Source organism: Cebus imitator, unplaced genomic scaffold, assembly GCF_001604975.1.
Source record: "Cebus imitator isolate Cc_AM_T3 unplaced genomic scaffold, Cebus_imitator-1.0 Scaffold538, whole genome shotgun sequence".
NCBI classification, from domain to species: Eukaryota; Metazoa; Chordata; class Mammalia; order Primates; family Cebidae; genus Cebus; species Cebus imitator.
Genome location: NW_016107853.1, coordinates 1,605,194 through 1,621,609, shown reverse-complemented (window position 1 = coordinate 1,621,609; position 16,416 = coordinate 1,605,194). Strand labels below are relative to the sequence as shown.

The 16,416-nt window shown below is 61.9% G+C and overlaps 1 protein-coding gene across 5 annotated transcripts in view; it reads left to right on the top strand.

Annotated features, from left to right (window-relative positions):
• Positions 1-16,392, top strand: part of RAI1 (retinoic acid induced 1) — a 125,040-nt gene extending 108,648 nt beyond the window's left edge. For 3 of the 5 annotated variants that reach the window (XM_017514841.2, XM_017514839.2, XM_037733581.1), the window contains one exon: positions 6,777-16,392. In XM_017514841.2, coding sequence (XP_017370330.1) covers positions 6,793-12,441 — 5,649 coding nt within the window. In that variant the 5' untranslated portion in view covers positions 6,777-6,792 and the 3' untranslated portion in view covers positions 12,442-16,392. Of the gene's footprint in view, positions 1-679; positions 1,396-1,987; positions 6,164-6,776 lie in introns of those variants that run through there. The other 2 variants (XM_017514843.2, XM_017514842.2) reach the window with 2 other exon arrangements.
• The last annotated feature ends 24 nt before the right edge of the window (positions 16,393-16,416 follow it).

The following is a 16,416-nucleotide window of genomic DNA, read 5'->3' as shown; positions in this document are numbered from 1 at the left end:
CCTCAGCCTCCCGAGTAGCTGGGACTACAGGCATGCACCACTATGCCCAGCTAATTTTTGTATTTTTAGTAGAGACAGGGTTTCACCATGTTGACCAGGATGGTCTCGATCTCTTGACCTCGTGATCCACCCGCCTCGGCCTCCCAAAGTGCTGGGATTACAGGCTTGAGCCACCGCGCCCGGCCTGATAACATTTTCTTAAATGAGAGATCCCTTTTTATAAAATCCCGATTTCTGACTTTTTCAAGGGAAAACTCAGAAGCTCTGGCACCCTGACCTCCCACTCCCCAGTGGCCACAGTCTGCTGGTGCTGCTGCCCCCCCTCCACTTTATTTGGGAGCAGGATTGCCAGTTTGCCTTCGTACCCACCTGCCCACTTCCCTGCCAAGCTTCCGGAAGATGTTCTTTGTAGAATGAATGAAGCACAGCAGTGGCGGCCCCTGACTCCGCCGCCTGGCCCCCTACGTGTGCCCTGTGCTGCCACTCCATGGCTCCTGGGTATTTTCACAGGGTTACTGTGGCATGTTGTGCAGTATTCATTCAATAAATATTTATTGTTCTGGACAATGGAGAATAGGCTGTGAACAAAACAGGCAGAAATCCCTGCTCTCGTGGAACTTTTGTTCTAAAGAGGAGACCAGTAATAAAGCAAGTCAGGTTGGACTACGACAGGTCGTCGTGGGGGCGCGAGGGGTGCTGCTTCTAACCGTGGTGGGGGAAGGCTTCTTGAGAAGGTGAGGAGCCGAGACTAGGAGCCAGGGTGGAGAGACGTGTAGATCTGGGAGTGACATCTCCAGACGTAAAGGCTCACCCAAGGTCACACAGCCAGCAGTCAGACAAGCTCACAGGCTGGGCACCTCTGTGTTTTCACTTCCGAAGGGAAGTAAGTCATGGACCCTCCGGGCACGTGGGGTGGAGAGGATAAGGCTGGGGCTGGAGGGTCCTGTGCCTCCTTTCAAAGCCGGCAGCCACACCAAGTCTATCTCCTCCTTATCGTGTGGCCTCGCACAAAGGCAGAAACTGCTGGGGCTTGGGGTGGGGAGAACGGAGCTGGCTGGGAGCACCTCTGTGAGTCCCATCTGACCCCTGTGCCAGAGTCTGAGCCAGCCCCTTGGTCTTGCTAGGCCTCGGACCGATTGTATGTGATGGCATCAGCCTGGCCTGGTTGGGGAGGGACAGAGGCTGTGTCCCCTGCAGGACCTGGACAGCTGCCTGGTCCACCAGACCCTGGCCCTGTTAACTGCGTCCCAGCAATCAACACCCCCCTCTTTGTCTTTTCTTCATTTTGACGGAGACACGGAGAGGTGGTGATGCTTTTTGTTCAGTGGTCAATAAAGTGATCTAAAAAAAAAATTATTGTCCACAAGAGACTTATCAGTACAGAGCTGATAATAGGTGAGCTCCTTCCCGCAGCCTCCTCCGTGGGGGCTTGGAATGGGGGGCCTTGGAATGCCTGCGGCTGCTGCGGAATCCCTTCCTGCTCCTCCCACCTCACAGTAGAGGTGGGACACCTGGCCATCTGCCCCTCATCCCTGGACTGTGGGGCCCAGGTCTCCAGGCCCCTTGATGGCTGCATCCCAGGAACAGGCACCAAGGGTCGGTGATGTGGGAGTGGAGGGCACAGGTTCAGCGTTAGGAGACCTGGGCACTAGGCAGGGGGCCTGGCCGTGCCCAGGAACAGCAGGTGGGGCTGGGCCAGCAGGTGGGTTCCATTCAGGTAGCTCAGCAGGTGTCAGCTGTCCCCACAACTAGGAATCTCAGGAGGAGCGTACCAGGGCTCAGGAAGCTGAGGAAAGTCCAGGGAGGCGTGGGGAAGGTGGAACCCCTCGGGCCTCCCCACCTGTTGAGGGTGATGAATACCCGATACAGGAGACTTGGTGAAAATGAGGAATGGTTGGCCGAAGTCACTGCTGTCCTGTGGGCACAATTCCATATCCCCGGGGCCTGGTGTGAACGGGGGGAAGGGGGCGAGTCCACAACAGGAGGAGATGGCACTGGGGGCTGTGAGGGGAGGCTTCTCCAACACCTGGAGAGCCCAGACACCTCCACTTGGTGTACCCCGAAGAGCCCAGAGTCCCCAGCCACACCAGGGCTCCCCCAACTTCCAAATAGGGCTGGCTGGGGCTGCCCTCCTGCTTCTCACCCCATCACTGGCTTCCCGGTATTTGGGACTCCCAGACTCTACCTAGAGGGCGTGTTGGTCACCCCATGAGATTCCTTCATGATATGAAGGCCGTGAATGAGGAGAGGCGGGACGAATATCCAAGCATTGCCCACAGGGGGTGCTGTAGAGAGGCCAAGCTTTGGAGGGGCTGCCTGGTCTTCTGGGGTTCCTGATGTCCTAGGAGGGTCCTCCACCTGCCCCAAGCACGCCTCCCAGCCCACGGACCCTAACCTGTCCCAGAGGCCTGTGAGCACACGACCTTCTTGTCTTGTGGGCTCCTTGGAAACTCGCCCCCTTCCCCCCGTTCACACCAGGCCCCGGGGATATGGAATTGTGCCCACAGGACAGCAGTGACTTCGGCCAACCATTCCTCATTTTCACCAAGTCTCCTGTATCGGGTATTCATCACCCTCAACAGGTGGGGAGGCCCGAGGGGTTCCACCTTCCCCACGCCTCCCTGGACTTTCCTCAGCTTCCTGAGCCCTGGTATACTCCTCCTGAGATTCCTAGGCCTTGAGTGGGTTGGGTTTTTCCATTTTTTTCTTGCAGCTGCAAATCAGGAAACCAGATCATAAAGCCACCTTGGGTAAGTAGGTGGGATAGAACCAGGCCTCGGAGCTACTGCTGGGGATCAGGAAGCCCCCAGCCCCGTTTCTCCCTCCCTCCCCGCCTCCCTCTCTCAGGAAAAAGTCCCAGCCACTGCCTCTCAGCAGGGCTCCCTAGGAGCCACAGCAGCTCTGCCCCACACTGTGCCCATTTCCCTGACTAGGGGCTCAAGCCTGGGGTCTGAGGAGGCTTTAGGCCTAGTGACCACTCCCTGAGGTGCCCAGGGGACAGCAGTTGCCTTGGTGACAGCGGGCAGCTGGTGACCATCATTGCCCATTAGTGGACCCACCCGAGGTGGGTCTGGCTACTTAAAGATGAGGACAGAATAAAAATACAAGCGAGGCCCCCAGCCTGGGGCTCGGCGTCGCGGGCTGCAGCTCAGCGCCTTGCCCCACAGCAGCTGTGGCTTGCACCTGCTCCAAGAGAGCATCCTCCAAAGTGGGACCCCTCGGCAGGGCTCAGGACAGGGGTGTCCACCAGGGGTCCAGTCACTGCCACTGCTGTTGAGGGCATCCTGCCATGGAGCGTCACTGTGGGTGGGCTCTTCGCTGGGGTCCTAAGCAGGGCACGCGTTCTGAAGCTCACTTTTTTCTGTAAAGGGGGAGGAGAGGATTAATCAAAGCATTGCTGGAGAAGCCCCACAGAGTAGGTGTCTGCAAACACCTTGCCCCTGCCCCTGTAGCCCTGTAGATTTCTGGACGGGAAGGGCCGGAGTCTTTGCCTAAAAGAAGGGCTGTGCCCCCACTGTTTCACGGCTTGGAGTGGGGACTCCCGTTGCTGTGTTGAGGAAATCCTGGTGCTCTGAGTGCTGTGTGGCCCCAGCTCCTGCTCCCGCTGTGCCTGGCCTGCCTCCACTGTCCAGCGCTAGAAGGCTAAGTTCTAGGAGCTGCTTCTGAGGGTGAAGTCTTCCTGTATCTGGTGCTTAGAGGATGCACCAGACGCCATCCCTCCTGCCTTCTAGTTTCAGCAAGAACTTTGGAGATAAGGCCTGGACCGGGTGTCTGGGAGGAGAGGCAGGTGGGCCAGAAAGGGATGGGTGGGAGTGAGTGAGGACTCTCTGCGCAGTGTGGTTGAGCTGGACCACAAGGAGGAGCGAGCCCAGGGGGAAGGGGGGTGCCGTCGCCAGTCCCCACCCACCACCCCTTCTCCCTCCAGCCCAAGCCACAGCCAAACCCACAGTGTGCCCAATAGGCCACTTCCTCCCCGCCTCCAGGTTCAAAGGTCACCATCACTCTGCCAGGGAGCCTCTTTCTGCCCACTCCTCTTCTGAGGCCCACCCAGCCCAGCCCAGCCCTACTGCCTGCCTCTCCCTAGCGCTGTCCTAGTGCTCATGAAAAGTAATCATAATCACAACAATTAATAACAACAGAGCCCACAGCAGGCCTGAGGCAGCCCTTAAAGAGGCAGTGCCCCATTTTCTCCCAGCAGAGCTGGCGGTGGGACCTGGCTGGCACTGAGAGGCAGCCTGTGCCTTTGTTCCCATCCCTCCCTTTGCCTTGGGTTTTGGGGTGGTGTTGGGGTGAGCATTTTTGCCTGCGTTCTCCATCAGTACTAGTCTCGTGTTTTAATTGAACTGTCTTTTCTTAGCGATAGATGCTTTCACCGCATCCAGCTGCTCGTGTGTATTGGGAAACCTGCCTGTAATACAGCTCGGCTAAATTAAAAGACGCAGCAGCTGGACGATTAAACAGGGAGGGAGGGATGCAGACGGACAGGCAGGGAGGGGACACTGGTAAGAGCCCCCATCTCTGTCTCTGTCTGTCTCTCTTTAAATAATGTTTCTGGTAATGCATTTTGGAGAATGTGAAAAAAAATAAAAAATAAAGCCGTAGAAATGTTAATGATATCCACAGGACACTCAGCAGGAAATGAGAGTGATCTGGGACTAATAAAAGCCGAAATGTAATTTGTGCAGATATACGAGGCGCAGGCTTCAGAGTGGTCCTGGGTTTGCACATTCTGGGCTCATAAACATGCGCCTGGGGAGGGCAGGGAGCGGGCGCCGTGCCGTCGGCCTGGGCACAGGATCGCCTGGGCTGCCCTGTGGCGATCTGGCCAGGGCAGGAGCGAGGGGCTGCCCAGCTGGCAGGGAGCTGCCAGACCTGAACCAAGCGCCGTTCCCAGCTCCTCTGGGCTGGCACGTCGCAGCAGGAACCTCCTGTAATGTTTTATCCGAGCCGCCAGGGGTAGGATTGAAGTGGGTCAGAAGGGCGGGCGTGAGGCTTGTTAGGGATGCCTGTGACAAATCCAGGGAGAGGAGGGGGAGCAGAGGGAAGCGGCTTTGATGAGCCAGTGGGCAGGGGCTTGCCTCTCAGGAAAGTGGCCGGCCCCCCACTGGGCTGGGTGTCCTGGGCTGATGGGCTGGCTCCTGGGGGCCGTCTGGCTGCCCTGGGCTTGCCCTGCTCTCAGGCACATGGAGGCCCTCTGTCCCCTTCCCTGCATCCATCCCTAGACACTGAATGAGGAAGGCACCTGTGGTGGGGTCTGGGCGAAGGAAGAGGGGTGAACGTAGCAGCCGCCCACAGCTCTCCCTTACTCTTTCCTGTTTCCCTCCCTGACTCTGCATGCCTCTCCTTCTCTGTGCCCCTTCCTGACCCCTTCAACAACCTGGAGTGTTTGTAGCCGGAGGCAGGTCACCCCTTCCTTTTGGAGCATTTGGGAACTAGCACTAGAAAGTCCCCTGTCCCCCTGGGGGCCTGGGCCACACAGGCCAAGCTGGGCCCCCTTCTTCCTGCCTCCGGGCCAGCGTGGTTCTGGGTAAATCCCAAGCCTTCTGGGACTCGGCCGATGGCGAGACCCTCCGTGCACTTCCTCCAAAACCTGGGCCATTTTCCTTCTTTCTTCCATCCCTCTTTTAGGGGTCTTCTGGGGTGGCCAGGCCAGCGAGTCAGCTGGGGGAAGCTGGACGCCGGACCGGCAGATGCTCTGCTCGGAAAGACTCCCCCAACCCACCCCGGCTCCTTTCCTGACCCAGGATTCTGCTTTGGGGGCAGGGGCAGGTTAGACCCCCGCCTGGGTCCCGAGCCCTAAAATCATAACCAGATGGGCTCGTGGGTGTTGCCTGCCCCAGCCCTCTCCTGCAGAGTTGGGGAGGGGCTGGCCAGGAGCGACAGGGCTTCGTCCCCCAGTACGGGGGGTTGGGGGTGGTGAGCTGTGCCCTTCCGTGGCCGTGGGACTGCATCTCTAGCCCCATTAGTATGCACTCCCTCACTCTGGGCCACGTAATCTGTTTATGCACCTATGATATCAAAAACGGGAGGCAGGTGCTGCTGTCTTTCGTTCCTGAGAGTCAGAGGAGGGGACGTTTTATGTCTATGGTGGCTTGGCAGCCCCTAATCGACGTCTGCTGGAAGGAACAGACAGATTCCAGATGGCGTGGCAGTGATCGAGGAGGTGTGTGTGCATGCGTGTGTGCGTGTGTATGAGCATACATATGTCTGTGCGTGCGCTCAGGCGGCCTCCCTGGGGCAGGGGCAAACCCTCCTCGGTCCCCAGCATGGCTGGGTCACGCTTGAACATGGCTGAGCAGGGACTAGATTACAGGATCCAGCAGTCCCTGGGGGACAGGGGAGCAGGAATTGCTCTGCTAAATGCTTTTGAGCTGTCAGGAAGGGCTGGGCGTGGTGGGTGGGGGGCAGTGGGGAGGAGCTGGCGGAGGGGGCAGGGGGTAGGGTAGCTCCCCAGTGACCTGGCGCTGGGCAGCCAGTTTTGCCTCCTGCGTCGGTGGCCATCCTTGGCAAGGCTCAGCTGCAGGCAGTGTGGGAGCGGGAATTACACAGCACACCTCCCTGACACAGAAGTTGTCAATATGTGCACAGCTGGTGGGGACGCTCAGGCGAAGGGGGGAATATTAAGAGCTATGCGGGGGAGCAGGCAGGGTGGGGAGGTGGGTGGGAGGGTGCTTTCTGAGGCAAAAGGAAGTGGTCCATCTGAATCACTCATCCCTCTGCCCCCTCCCTGCCTGTCCTCCCTCTCTCCCTCCCTCCCTCCCTTTTTCTTTTCACAGATAACCAGCCCGAGTCATGCAGTCTTTTCGAGAAAGGTGTGGTTTCCATGGCAAACAACAGAACTACCAGCAGACCTCGCAGGAAACATCACGCCTGGAGAATTACAGGCAGCCGAGTCAGGCCGGGCTAAGCTGTGACCGGCAGCGGCTGCTCGCCAAGGACTATTATAACCCGCAGCCTTACCCGAGCTACGAGGGTGGCACCGGCACGCCCTCTGGCACAGCGGCCACGGTGGCTGCTGACAAGTACCACCGAGGCAGCAAGGCCCTGCCCACGCAGCAGGCCCTGCAGGGGAGGCCAGCTTTCCCCGGCTACGGCGCCCAGGACAGCAGCCCCTACCCAGGCCGCTATGCTGGTGAGGAGAGCCTGCAGGCTTGGGGGGCCCCGCAGCCACCACCCCCACAGCCGCAGCCCCTGCCAGCGGGGGTGGGCAAGTATGATGAGAACTTAATGAAAAAGACGGCAGTGGCCCCCAGCAGGCAGTATGCAGAGCAGGGCGCCCAGGTGCCCTTTCGGACTCACTCCCTGCACGTCCAGCAGCCACCGCTGCCCCAGCAGCCCCTGGCATACCCCAAGCTGCAAAGGCAGAAGCTGCAGAATGACATTGCCTCCCCTCTGCCCTTCCCCCAGGGCACCCACTTTCCCCAGCATTCCCAGTCCTTCCCCACCTCCTCCACCTACTCCTCCTCCGTCCAGGGCGGTGGGCAGGGGGCCCACTCCTATAAGAGCTGCACGGCGCCGACTGCCCAGCCCCACGACAGGCCGCTGACCGCCAGCTCCAGCCTGGCCCCGGGGCAGCGGGTCCAGAGTCTTCACGCCTACCAGTCAGGCCGCCTCAGCTATGACCACCAGCAGCAGCAGCAGCAGCAAGCTCTTCAGAGCCGGCACCATGCCCAGGAAACCCTCCATTACCAAAACCTCGCCAAGTATCAGCACTACGGGCAGCAAGGCCAGGGCTACTGCCAGCCGGACGCCGCAGTCCGGACCCCGGAGCAGTACTACCAGACCTTCAGCCCCAGCTCCAGCCACTCGCCCGCCCGCTCCGTGGGCCGCTCCCCCTCCTACAGCTCCACTCCGTCGCCGCTGATGCCAAACCTGGAGAACTTCCCCTACAGCCAGCAGCCGCTGAGCACAGGGGCCTTTCCCGCGGGGATCACAGACCACAGCCACTTCATGCCCCTGCTCAACCCCTCCCCGACGGATGCCACCAGCTCCGTGGACACTCAGGCCGGCAACGGCAAGCCGCTGCAGAAGGACAAGCTCCCTGAGAGCCTGCTGTCGGACCTCAGCCTGCAGAGCCTCACGGCGCTGACCTCACAGGTGGAGAACATTTCCAGCACCGTCCAGCAGCTGCTGCTGTCCAAGGCTGCCGTGCCGCAAAAGAAAGGCGTCAAAAACCTCGTGTCCAGGACCCCGGAGCAGCACAAAAGCCAGCACTGCAGCCCCGAAGGCAGCGGCTACTCGGCCGAGCCCGCGGGCACCCCGCTGTCGGAGCCGCTGGGCAGCACGCCGCAGTCCACGCACGCCGAGCCGCAGGAGGCCGACTACCTGAGCGGCTCCGAGGACCCGCTGGAGCGCAGCTTCCTCTACTGCAGCCAGGCCCGTGGCAGCCCTGCCAGGGTCAACAGCAACTCGAAGGCCAAGCCCGAGTCCGTGTCCACCTGTTCTGTGACTTCTCCTGACGACATGTCCACCAAATCTGACGACTCCCTGCAGAGCCTGCATGGCAGTCTGCCGCTCGACAGCTTCTCCAAGTTCGTGGCGGGCGAGCGGGACTGTCCTCGGCTGCTGCTGAGCGCCCTGGCACAGGAGGACCTGGCCTCCGAGATCCTGGGGCTGCAGGAAGCCATCGGCGAGAAGGCCGACAAAGCTTGGGCCGAAGCATCCAGCCTGGCCAAGGACAGCAGCAAGCCACCCTTCTCTCTGGAGAACCACAGCGCCTGCCTGGACTCTGTGGCCAAGGGTGCGTGGCCCCGGCCTGGGGAGCCGGAGGCCCTGCCCGACCCCTTGCAGCTGGACAAGGGTGGCACCACCAAGGACTTCAGCCCAGGGCTGTTCGAAGACCCTTCCGTGGCCTTCGCTACCCCTGACCCCAAAAAGACAACTGGTCCTCTCTCTTTTGGCACGAAGCCCACCCTTGGGGTGACGGCTCCAGACCCTACCGCAGCAGCTTTTGACTGTTTCCCAGACTCGACTGCTGTCAGCTCGGCAGACAGTGCTAACCCCTTTGCCTGGCCAGAGGAAAACCTGGGGGATGCTTGTCCCAGGTGGGGATTGCACCCCGGTGACCTCACCAAGGGCCTGGAGCAGGGTGGGAAGGCCTCGGACGGTGTCAGCAAAGGGGACGCCCATGAGGCTTCGGCCTGCCTGGGCTTCCAGGAGGAGGAGCCCCCGGGGGAGAAGGTGGTCTCGTTGCCTGGGGACTTCAAGCAGGAGGAGGCGGGTGGGGTGAAGGAGGAGGCAGGCGGGCTGCTGCAGTGCCCCGACGTGGGCAAGGCTGATCGGTGGCTGGAGGACAGCCGGCACTGCTGTTCCACCGCCGACTTCGGGGACCTCCCGCTGCTGCCGCCCACCAGCAGGAAGGAGGACCTGGAGGCTGAGGAGGAGTACTCCTCCCTGTGTGAGCTCCTGGGCAGCCCCGAGCAGAGGCCTGGCATGCAGGACCCGCTGTCACCCAAGGCCCCGCTCATCTGCACCAAGGAGGAGGTGGAGGAGGTGCTGGACTCCAAGGCCGGCTGGGGCTCCCCGTGCCACCTCTCAGGGGAGTCTGTCATCCTGCTGGGTCCCACCGTGGGCACCGAGTCAAAGGTCCAGAGCTGGTTTGAGTCTTCGCTGTCCCACATGAAGCCTGGTGAAGAGGGGCCCGACGGGGAGCGAGCTCCGGGGGATTCTGCCACCTCGGACACCTCTCTGGCCCAGAAGCCCAACAAGCCTGCTGTGCCTGAGGCGCCCATCGCGAAGAAAGAGCCTGTGCCACGGGGCAAAAGCTTACGGAGCCGGCGGGTACACCGGGGGCTGCCCGAGGCGGAGGACTCCCCGTGCAGGGCACCTGCGCTGCCCAAAGACCTCTTGCTCCCTGAATCCTGCACGGGACCCCCGCCGGGACAGATGGAAGGGGCTGGAGCCCCAGGCCGGGGGGCCTCGGAGGGGCTCCCCAGGATGTGCACTCGTTCTCTCACGGCCCTGAGTGAGCCCCGCACGCCCGGGCCCCCAGGCCTGACCACCACCCCTGCACCCCCAGACAAACTGGCGGGCAAGCAGCGAGCCGCCTTCAAGTCGGGCAAGCGGGTGGGGAAGCCCTCACCCAAGGCCGCCTCCAGCCCCAGCAACCCGGCCGCCCTGCCTGTGGCCTCCGACAGCAGTCCCATGGGCTCCAAGACCAAGGAGACGGACTCGCCCGGCACACCTGGCAAGGACCAGCGCTCCATGATCCTTCGGTCACGCACCAAAACCCAGGAGATCTTCCACTCCAAGCGACGGAGGCCCTCCGAGGGCCGGCTCCCCAACTGCCGGGCCACCAAGAAGCTCCTAGACAACAGCCACCTGCCTGCCACGTTCAAGGTCTCCGGCAGCCCCCAGAAGGAGGGCAGGGTGAGCCAGCGGGCCAGGGTCCCCAAGCCTGGTGCAGGCAGCAAGCTCTCTGACCGGCCCCTCCATGCGCTCAAAAGGAAGTCGGCCTTCATGGCGCCGGTCCCCACCAAGAAGCGGAACCTGGTCTTGCGGAGCCGCAGCAGCAGCAATGCCAGCGGCAACGGGGGAGATGGGAAGGAGGAGGGGCCCGAGGGCACCCCCACCCTCTTCAAGAGGATGTCTTCTCCCAAGAAGGCCAAGCCCACCAAGGGCAATGGCGAGCCCGCCACAAAGCCCCCACCCCCCGAGGCCCCCGACGCCTGCCTCAAGCTCGCCTCTCGGGCGGCCTTCCAGGGGGCCATGAAGACCAAGGTGCTGCCGCCCCGGAAGGGCCGGGGCCTGAAGCTGGAAGCCATCGTGCAGAAGATCACCTCGCCCAGCCTCAAGAAGTTTGCATGCAAAGCGCCGGGGCCCGCTCCCGGTCATCCTCTGAGCCCATCCCTTCCTGAGAAGGACCGTGGGCTCAAGGGTGCTGGGGGCAGCCCGGTGGGGGCCGAAGAAGGCCTGATCAGCATGGGCACCGGGCAGAAGCTCCCAGCGGCTTCTGTTGCCGATCCGTTATGCAGAAATCTGACCAACAGATCCTTAAAAGGCAAACTCATGAACAGTAAGAAACTGTCTTCGACTGACTGTTTCAAAACCGAGGCCTTCACGTCCCCGGAGGTCCTGCAGCCTGGGGGGACCGCCCTGGCACCTAAGAAGCGAAGTCGGAAAGGCCGGGCGGGAGCCCTCGGGCTCTCCAAAGGCCCCCTGGAAAAGCGGCCCTATCTTGGCCCGGCTCTGCTCCTGACTCCCCGAGACAGGGCCGGTGGCACCCAAGGGGCCGGCGAGGACAGCCCTGGCGGAGGAGGCAAGAAGCCAAAGATGGAGGAGCTGGGCCTGGCCTCCCAGCCCCCCGAGGGCAGGCCCTGCCAGCCCCAGACAAGGGCACAGAAACAGCCAGGCCATGCCAACTACAGCAGCTATTCCAAGCGGAAGCGCCTCACTCGGGGCCGGGCCAAGAACACCACCTCTTCACCCTGCAAGGGGCGAGCCAAGCGGCGGCGGCAACAGCAGGTGCTGCCCCTGGATCCCGCAGAGCCTGAAATCCGCCTCAAGTACATTTCGTCGTGCAAGCGGCTGAGGTCAGACAGTCGAATCCCCGCCTTCTCACCCTTCGTGCGCGTGGAGAAGCGAGATGCGTTCACCACCATATGCACTGTTGTCAACTCCCCTGGAGATGCACCCAAGCCCCACAGGAAGCCTTCCTCCTCTGCCTCCTCTTCCTCATCCTCATCCTCGTTCTCCTTGGATGCAGCCGGGGCCTCCCTGGCCACGCTCCCTGGAGGCTCCATCCTGCAGCCTCGGCCCTCCCTGCCCCTCTCCTCCACCATGCACCTGGGGCCTGTGGTTTCCAAGGCCCTGAGTACCTCTTGCCTTGTTTGCTGCCTCTGCCAAAACCCGGCCAACTTCAAGGACCTCGGGGACCTCTGTGGGCCCTACTACCCCGAACACTGCCTCCCCAAAAAGAAGCCAAAACTCAAGGAGAAGGTGCGGCCGGAGAGCACCTGCGAGGAAGCCTCGCTGCCACTCGAGAGAACACTCAAAGGCCCCGAGTGCGCAGCTGCCGCCGCCGCCGGAAAGCCCCCCAGGCCTGATGGCCCAGCCGACCTGGCCAAGCAGGGCCCACTGCGCACCAGTGCCCGGGGCCTGTCCCGGAGGCTGCAGAGCTGCTACTGCTGCGATGGCCGGGAGGACGGGGGCGAGGAGGCAGCCCCAGCCGACAAGGGCCGAAGACACGAGTGCAGCAAGGAGGCCCCGGGAGAGCCCGGCGGGGAGGCCCAGGAGCACTGGGTGCACGAGGCCTGCGCCGTGTGGACCGGTGGCGTCTACCTGGTGGCCGGGAAGCTCTTTGGGCTGCAGGAGGCCATGAAGGTGGCCGTGGACATGGTAAGAGGCCAGCCCAGCCAGGGTGGGGAGCGTGGGGTTCCAAAGGACAGTAATGCAGGCAGGCAGGGAGCCCCTTGTCTCTCTAGTGCTACAGCATGGGCCTAATTCGTCTGCAGTCTCGGGATGATCTGCAGAGTCCTCCGGGCTGTGTGGGGGAAGTGGAGGCACCGTCCGGCCAAGGCAGGTTGGACTCACCCACCCTGTCCCAGGAGACTTCCTGCTGGGGGCCCCTATGCCAGCTTTCTCCCACTCACCTGGCATCTTCAGGCTCCAGCCCCACCCAGAGCCCACGGGGCCCCTCCCCATGCTGTCCCTGGAGTTGCCAAGGCCCAGAGGACACGCGGCCTCCCAGGATTGAACGTCAGGGCCGTCCTGGGTGGCGCAAGAGCAAGCTGCCCACCCTCCGTTTCTGTCTCCTGTGCCTCTGGAATGGAGCTGAGGGCTTAGGGGAAGAATCCCTCCAACGACACAGGCTTGACACATGGACCAGTCACAGGGTCCCTCCCTCTGCAGGACAGTCCACGGGGTCACACAGTCACACAGGCAGGGTGGGGCAGACCCGGACCCTCTTGCCCCTGGCTCCGAGACCAGCTTTGGAAGCCGGAGTCACTGAGCACCAACGTGAGAGGGAACTCGGGCCGCGCAGCCATGCACCTTTGGGGCTGTGACCTGCCCTCCCTGTGCCTCTGTCCCCTCGCCCCTAATGTGGGTCTGAGGGTGCCCATGGAGGAGGGGTCGGGAGGGTTACATGGGGGCAGTCCCCAGCCTCCAGAGCGAGGCTGCCCTGTGATAGTCGGTACAGAGGGGCCTGGTGGCTCTGGTGACCCCGGGGTGACGTGTCTGGTGGTACTACCACTTCCCCAGTACCATAAGGTCCGTCTGCCCTTCTGAGGGAGGTAACAGTGGGGTCTACTCCCCCAGAGTCGTGCTTCTGCCCCCCACATTCAGCCCCCACTCCACTGCCGCATCCAGACCTCCATGGAGTGACGCTCCCGGCTCCCAGTGCTGGGTGGTGGCTCTCAGTGGGAACAACTGCTCTCTCAGTGGCCCCTGCCCTGAGTCCCATCCCCTCCACTCCTTCCTTCAGCCTGCTGTGTGCAGTTGAGGTCACAGGGAAGCCAGAGGGGCTTTGCAGGGGTCTCCAGAGGCCTTGCACGAACACTGCCTGCCTCTGAGCAATTGAGTGACCCAGCAGAGTGGCCCCAGTGACTTCAGCCCCCACCACCCGCATGGCCTCCTCCCCTGGTGCAGCGCGGCCCACCTGCTTCTTGCAGTGCCCCTGCAGTCCCTCTGAGCAGCCTTTGCCCCTGACAGTTGCTGTGACATCATCTGGCCTTACCAAGGTCCTGGTGGGTGCCCACTGTGGATTCCACTCACACCTCGTGTGTGTTGGGCACCTGCTTCCCACTGCCCATGGGGATGGTTGCATCTCCACGCCCAGACGCCCTGCCCACCTCACTTCAGCCTCTGCCTCAGAGGAAGGCTGGCCCGGACGGGACACCGCAGCTTCGTGATGCGGCAGGCCTTGCTTGCCCAGCAGATGGTGGCTCTGGGTCTCTTTCCAGTTGGTGATTTTTTGCCTCTCCCCTGCTTTCTCTGTCTCTTTCTCCCATTACTGGCTCCTTCCCAGCACCTTGAAACAGGTTCAAGTCTCTCCCATCATCATAAACCCTCAGATCCCCAGCCCCAGCCGCCGGCATCGCCCCTCTTCACAGCCTCTTCCCTGAAAGCCTGTCCCTATTGCCTCCTGGCCGTTCAGCCTCTCTGGGGGCTGCCTCCGTGCACCCGACACTCATGTCCCACCAGGCTGGGATCCGGTCGTCTCTGCGTCCCCTGCAGCCAGCACTGGCCGGCCGAAGGGAGGAGGGGTCAGCCCTGAGCACCGAGCACCCCAGCCCATCCCCGCCTGTCCCTGGGCCGTAGGTGTCTTGCCGTCCATGCACACACAGCGCTCTGCTGGACCGACACAGTGAGTGTCGGAGCGGCACCGGCTTCCCTGCGCCACACGGAGGCTGGAACTCGCCTGCCTGGGCCATGCCTGTCCGCTGTGCCATGCTCCAGAAACGGCTTGACAGCCGGCACGACTGGGGCTGCCCCAGGAAGGTCAGAACCAGGAACGCCCTGCCGGAGACATGGGGCATCTGGGGGAATGGGCAGGTCTGGGGCTTCCCAGGGTCACTTTCGGTTCATACCCCTTCCTGCCTATCAGTGGCTTGGGGGCACCGCGATCCTTGGAGTCAGACCCTGATTCAAATCCCAGCTCTGCCCAGGGCTGGTTCTATAACTCCAGGCAAGTCAGGCATCCTCTGAGAATCCCACAATGTCAACCCTGTTAGCAGGATTGTGGGGTTCTGCGGATCTGCCTGGCATGTGGAAGGGGCTTGGGGTGCAGCTGCATCCCCGGCCACAGCCCTGCCACGGCCCTCAGCACCGTGGCCTCACTTTGGCTTTCAGGAGGGCAGAACCTCTGAGCCAGCCCTCAGGATACCCTCTTCCCTTGATGGCCCTTTCTGGGAACGGGCCCCGCCCGCTGTCTCTGAGCCCTGCCATGCTAACCTCCTGGCACCTTGGTGTCCCTGGCTGCCCAGAGCCTGCCCCTCCCCCAAAGCCATCATAGACCCCTACCTCCTATCCAGATGGGGCCTGGCCCGGAGTGCTTGGGGTGAGAGGGACCCATAGCAGGCTCTGGGCATTGTTGGGGGCTGGGCGGGGTCTGTAGAGGCCCCACCTGTGGCAGGGTTCACGGGCCACCACCCCTGCGCTCCCCTCGGCGTAGTTGGGGTCAGAAGGGCCTGAGGCCTCACTCTGATCTCAGTTTCTTCACATCTAAAATGCCATTCAGATGCCTCCCTGAGAGTAGGGCTGCCTTGCAGGCAAGTGGAGCGAAGTCTTCACCACCCAGACACCGACGCCACGCGTGGACAGCGGCCTCCTGTGTATCATTAGCCCTTTTGGGTCAGGAATTGGGGACGCTGGACCCCAGATCCCCAGGAGGCCATCCCAGACCAGGCGGGAAGGAGCCCTCAGCCCTGAGCTGAAAACCCAAAATTGTAGAACAAACCCCAGGCCACAGCCCCCACCTGCCCACTCCCAGCTTGGGCAGGGCAGCGGGGAGGGGAGTGTTCTCAGACATTTCTCAGCTGCTGGGGAGGGGAGGGAGCATCCCCCCACCAGCATGTGGGGTCCTGTGGGCCCCTGCTCCAGCCTGGAGCCCTTGGGCAGGTTACTCAGCCTCAGCTTTCATTGGTAACCTGGACAAAACAGCAATAATGGCATCATAAGGTTGGCATGAGGGCATGACTGGCACACAGGAAGCTACTGTCATTTGTTTCACTGGCTTTGCACCTGGGCACCGGCCACCACCCTCTCTGCTGCCTTCTTTTCCTTACCCCTGCCAGCACAGTGGCACGGTGGCGCTGGCGCCTGGGTGGCGTCTCCCTCCGCAGCCTCAGATTGACTCCACTCTTCCAAGGGCCTTCTTGGCCTGGCTGTCCTCACCTGGCCATGTCCCACTCTAAGCAGCTGGGCCAGGTGTGGGGCAGCCCCAAGCTTCACAGAGGACAGTTTTGAGACTTGGAGGACGAGAGCATCAGAGTTACATGAAATCAGCATCTCATGCTGAGAGCTGGTTCCCGGAGAGTGCAGGTCTCATCCTAAGCAGAACAGTCCCAGCCCAGCTTCCGTGCTCTTGCTGCCAGAGAGGGCAGAAAACCATGCCAATGCCTTCACTCTTGCCTGGAATGGGAGCCTCAGTTTCACCATCTGTAAAGTGAGGTTAATGAAAGTGACACACAGAGGGCTGTTGGAGCCAGTGGATAAGGACACAGCAGCCCCTGCACACAGGACGCATGCCACAGACCCCGGCCAGGAGCCACAGCCATGGTGGTAACTGGCATCGCTGCCCCAAGGGGGTCTCCCTACCCAGTGTACCAGTCCAGGGGGTGCCAAAGCCCCACACTTGTGGGCATGAGCGCCCCAGTGCTGAGCCTCCTTCCGGCAGATTTCTAGCACCATTTTGGAGAAAGGAGGCGGGGACCACAGGGAACCAGCCTGTAAGGCTTTTTTTTTTTTTTTTTTTTT